General features: G+C 44.1%; 1 protein-coding gene across 1 annotated transcript; it reads left to right on the top strand.

Moving 5' to 3' along the window:
* Positions 1-1355: 1355 nt before the first annotated feature.
* Positions 1356-2665, top strand: cbln2b (cerebellin 2b precursor). Its single transcript, XM_061094141.1, has 3 exons — positions 1356-1643; positions 2260-2379; positions 2468-2665. Exons 1-3 carry the CDS (start codon positions 1356-1358, stop codon positions 2663-2665), a joined length of 606 nt encoding a protein of 201 aa, XP_060950124.1.
* Positions 2666-5648: the final 2983 nt, after the last annotated feature.

Raw genomic sequence — 5648 nt, 5'->3', positions numbered from 1 at the left:
GAGTAAAGGAAAAAAATAGTCTTTTTGGGGTGTATTGTTGCCGGGCCTTATATGCACACATTGATGAGAATTAAACATATTTCCTCAACTAGGATTTCTTAGGACTTTTAGTATGTTGTTCTGGACACCTCATAGAAATAATCTATGCTGAAAAAAAATTATGGGCTACTTTGCCTAGACTAATACTGTACCCCTGAGAAGTGGCTGTGTCTGCACAAATAAAAAGCACCACTGGATGGCGCACAAGTATCTTCGTTGGACTCCTACAAAAAAATGCACGTTTAAGTCTGGAATTAGAAACATATACATGCATGCCGGATGTGCCATGCAACAGCAAGGTTACCCGCTGCAGCCCCCTTTCATTTCACATTAATCAGGCGGAGACATGAGAAACCCGGCGCATATAAATGACAGCCGTTGAGGGGAAGTGATCTCTGGCGTCCTGCGGGGCCCCCGAGCCAACACCACTGAACTGATTAATATGTAAACATGCCCATTAATCCACGCGTGTGCTCTTAATTGCGGGATACTTCCGAGGAGTCTCGTTGCAGTGGCTACACACAAAGGATGGGCGTGAGTTGTCCCTCGAAACGGAGCCCCCAGACTTTTTGCTGTTTTTTTCCCCTCGCACCAGCGATCTGAGCGCTCAGTTCACAGTCTGCCAGAGACAGAGAGCGTGCAGCAGCGGGATGGACAGCGCAGGTAGGTCGTGATTTACCTTTTTTTCTCAGGAGAAATACCTGCAAAGTGCTCGTTCCATCTTAAATACAGAGTAGAGCAGTGAGGGTGTGAGGAGGGGATGTCCTTTCGTGGATCGTCTCTTCTCTTTCTGCATTAGAAAATGTTACAAAGTGCTGCTGCGCACAGTTTTACCAGGAGATACTCTGCAGCAGCACAGCATATGCGTTTTCGTTAATAATTAAGCACACGGGAAAATGAATGGGCTTATACAGATCGTGATAGTTTTAGAATTTTGGTTCGTTTTTACGCACGAAAGACATTTTACGCAGAAATAATATAGAGAGATTTAATAACTAAACTATATGCAGCCCTTCTCTTATTGCTATCGGACAGTAAAACCCTCGTTTTCATCTTCTTATCAACAGGATTTACGACAGCAGTTGTCTGAATACTCTCCCCAAAATCAACTAAGACGCACAGGAGGGAGGGGAGTCGCAGCCGGAGAGAGTCTGAGTGCGTCTGTGTCACAGGGTGTTTGAGAGAGTAAGGGGGCATCACAGATAGAGGAGCAGCGAGCGGGGAAGAGAGACGGGAGTAAGTCTGGACCAGGTGATCGAACACTGACAAACCTCCAAGGGGCTTCCATCAGCGTGCACGGGATCAGCGATCTGACCATGGTGCCAGCGCACTTCCCGGGACCCTGTGCCATGCTGGCGCTGACCCTCCTCTTGGGATGCGGCGTGGCTTCCTGCCTCGGCCAGAACGACACGGAGCCCATCGTGCTGGAAGGGAAGTGTCTGGTGGTGTGCGACTCGAACCCTTCCTCGGACGGAGGGGTTACCTCCTCGCTCGGCATATCGGTGCGATCCGCTGGGGCAAAGGTGGCTTTCTCCGCCGTGCGTGGAACCAACCACGAGCCCTCAGAGATGAGCAACACGTCAATGACCATCTATTTTGACCAGGTCAGAGGTCCACTGTATCTAGACCAACAGCTGTGTAATATCAGCTTTGCTCCATGTTTACTTCGTATTGTTTTTTTCTCATATTCTCATCAACTTATATTCTATCTTTTTTCCGTGGTCGTACACAACTTGATTCAGGTCATGATTCATTGATTTCCTATCATTCGGTTTGATCTCACCCGTGACTATCTCCAACCTAAACAAGATGCTATTTTCGTTTCAATTGAATCGCTGCGTAACGAGCGATTTGGAGATGTGCTGTCACAACGAATCATCATCCATGCACGATCATTTATCACACATGCATAATAGGCCTTGTTTGAATCTACGTGTGCATTGTGTAGTTTGTGGTACACGGGGCTGTTCCGAGAAGTTTTCACGGCTGCATGTGAGGGCTTTTGGGCAGCGGCCTGCACGTTTTTACGCATTCAATTTAGAGCCTCATGCCAAAGTGCGACTGTAATGCTGCCTAAAACATTTGGCGTGTACCCGAACCAGGCGATGTCTGTAGTCCCTGTGCGTGTCAGAGACAAACAATACACAGTAGCAGCTGCTGAAGCATGAACATGGGAGAAAAACAGAGCGCTGTCTCATTGTGCGCTCTTTTTGGTCCCAGGTTTTAGTGAACATCGGCAACCATTTCGAACTCAAAGCGAGTGTGTTCTCGGCTCCAAGGAGAGGGATTTACAGCTTCAGCTTTCACGTGGTGAAGGTGTACAACAGACAAACCATACAGGTGAGCGATCAGCAAAGATCTTAGTGCACAGACATGATTTTGAGACATTTTACAGCCAAACTGAATGTGAGTCTCCACTTCCCCGCAGGTGAACCTGATGCAGAACGATTATCCGGTTATATCAGCCTTCGCCGGGGACCAGGACGTAACGAGAGAGGCGGCAAGCAACGGAGTACTGCTGATGGTCGAGCGGGAGGACCGGGTCTATCTGAAGCTGGAACGGGGCACCCTCATGGGCGGATGGAAATACTCCACCTTCTCAGGCTTTCTAGTCTTTCCTCTATAATCTAATCAGCGATGATCCACGTCGCCCGGGACTCTGCTTGTAGGGTTTGAGGAACAGAACAAAAAAAAAAAACGAAACGAAAAAAAACATGCCATTTATTTTTAACTTAAATAACTGTCAGCCAAGGAAGCCGACGAATATCTGTATACCTACACTCGTCCACTATCTAGTCTAATATGAACGTTTCCTTGGAGTTTCATATATCCAAATCCATCTGTCAACTTTTACGCAATCTGGATGATAAAACGTATCGATCGGCCAGTGGCGTTTTGCTTGTCGGGTTTGTGGATTTTTTTTCTTGCTTGGGAAAACAAACTTTGCCAAACAGACAAACGGGTGAACCTGCCGGCAACGTGGACACTGGAGAAGACGAGGAGTGGAAGAACTGAAGTCCTGGACAGGCCGAGTGTGTTATGCTCTATTTTATGTTTGTATAGCCTTAAAGAATATTATGGTTTCCGTCCAAGTGAAGTATATGGAATTATGGACACCCAGAGAAGAAGTGCTTTCACACCCAAAGCATTTTTTTTTTTTGCACGAACGGAAGTTTTTTTTTTCTTTTTCTTTACGTTTTTGTGCTGTCAATGGTGTTGCGTTTGGATGCTGAACATATTGAAAATAAGCCAAATGTAGGCCGCTGACGAGTTTATTAAAAGAGAAAAAAAGGCGACATATTTCCGCCACTGGAGACGATTTAGAGCCCTTTTATTAAGAGAGAGAGAAAAAAATAATAATGACATAATTTATAAAGTACATATTCACAATATTGTGTGTTCTACATTTCGGAATCTGCGTAGCTTTGACTGATTTAATGTTCAGTGACGTTGCTCACCAAATGTACATTGTGGAAATAATAGAAGAATCCTTATGTCCCGCTTAATAAAAGATATTGTATTGTATAGGCTGAGCGCATTGATCCCTTTTTACGCACTCGACTGAGGAGAAGCTGAGAGGCCTCGACCAGCAGACAGACGCAGTCGCTGTCCGAGGTGCTGAAACCTTCTGTGCTATCAGGCAGCACCACTTTTTCTTTATGGGAAAACACGAGAGAGGCAGCACTGAGGCCCAGGGGGCAACTTTAAAATTGTAATGCACTCGTCCTTCTCTTTGTGGCTGCTGTCCAAATAGAGTAAATTAGCTGGAATGGAAATACTGAGCTTCAGCTAACAGCGAGGCACGGCTATGGTGCGCTTTTACGCATGGCACGACAGAGAGAGAACGGCTCAGAAACGCATTTACTTAACACCGATTTACTCTTGAAGTAAACACGCATTTTGTGGCTTATCACACATGTTTAATGCTAATATGATAATGTGAAAAAAATCACGTCTATTCTGTAGTTTAACCCCGCCCTGTGGTGTAACTTTGGGAATTGTCACGTTGTTGGATGCCATCTTGTTTGAGAATCAATCACCCCCACCCCCCTCCCATCTCTCACGCTCGATCGCTAGCACACGCACGCGCACACTCACGCGCGCACACACGCGCGCACACACACGCACACACACACACACACACAGTCAAACTAAAATCAAAGCCACGTCTGAATTATGATTCAGTTGATTCCGTCCAATCAAAGCAAAGAGGTTACTGTAGCAATTTCCCCCCAAAATAAATATATATAATGGCAACAACCTAATTTTAAATAATATGTATTTCCATGACTAAAATATGTTTCTAAAACATTCAACAAATGTTAAAAATACTGAGGAAACTTAGGTCCGACTGTTTTTATGATGCACGCTGATGAGGTGAATTCAGGTGGAAAGCCTTGATCCTGTGTTGATATCCCTTCTGTGTGAGCTGCAGTGTTTGGAGCTTTTGAGATGTGGACTTAGTGAAAGCAGAAAGCGCTGGTGCTTAATCAGAAAAATATGTTTCCATGTTTTTGACTAATTGTGGAAGTTGTGAGCTGCGGTGAGATTTTTGGTAAATTTGGTCAACTTCATTGATCTGGTTGATGTGGGACAGTCGGGTCAAAGGGCAGAACATGTGTCGAGTCGTGCTTCAGCTGTGGATGATTCTTACTTGACCTGTTTTTAGTGCTATGGGGCTGAATTATGCACTTTGTTGTGGTGGCACATATTTTAAGTTGCTTTCGAACGAGCTTTGAGTCATTTCGTAAACATGTAGATGTGGCGGAGTTGTTTGGAAAAGGGAAAATTTACACTATTCTGGCAAATACAAAACCTATAGTTTCTTGTTGTGAATTGGCAATATATGGCAATGTGGAGGACATTTTGTTCGAGATTAAAATGGTTGACGACTCTGATTCATGAATCTGATCTTCATCGGTACAGAAAACATTTTCCAGAGGATTCATCTGTTTCAAGACAGAGCCTGTGACACTGGCAGAAATAGAAAGAGCAGAGTTAAGAGACTGCAGAGCCTGCAACACTTTATCCTAATCTTTAGCTTGTTGAAACACAACCTACTGTTATACTGTATCAGGAACAAACACAGGAAAACAATATTGTTTTTTTCCCGTTAAAGAATGTGACCCAAGAGCTGCTTGGCCGTTTGTAACTGATAAGACACATGTGAGCCTCTGGATTACCTCCTTATCACCATATGAATATCTTGACTTTTTGAGAGTATACCTTCATCTTCTGAATAACACGAGACAACAGCTGAGAACAAAGGAGAAAAAAAAAGGACTTGCTGATGCCAGCAACAGGACTGCACAAAGCAGCAGAAAGTGCCAGCAAATCAGAGTGATTTGGAGAGCGTTTTAAATTGGCCTATAAAATGCTAATTGTGCCCATACCGTAATGAAAAGTCTGTTTCCAAATGACACCCTTAGATAATTAAGATAGTCGTCAAACAAGAAAGAAAAGGCAGTGCAGAAGAGTAAATGAGAGATGAAAACAAATGCACTCTTTTTTCATTGAATACCGTCAAATGAGTCAGATTTAAATTCCTCTTGTGAAAGAAAGGATTTAACTTTCATGCATCGGATGATTACATTGTTTAAATTCTTATC

The sequence above is a fragment of the Limanda limanda genome, chromosome 20 (assembly GCF_963576545.1).
Source record: "Limanda limanda chromosome 20, fLimLim1.1, whole genome shotgun sequence".
Taxonomy (NCBI): Eukaryota; Metazoa; Chordata; class Actinopteri; order Pleuronectiformes; family Pleuronectidae; genus Limanda; species Limanda limanda.
The sequence above is the reverse complement of the archived record's forward strand: the minus strand, read 5'-3'. Positions and strand labels throughout refer to the sequence as shown.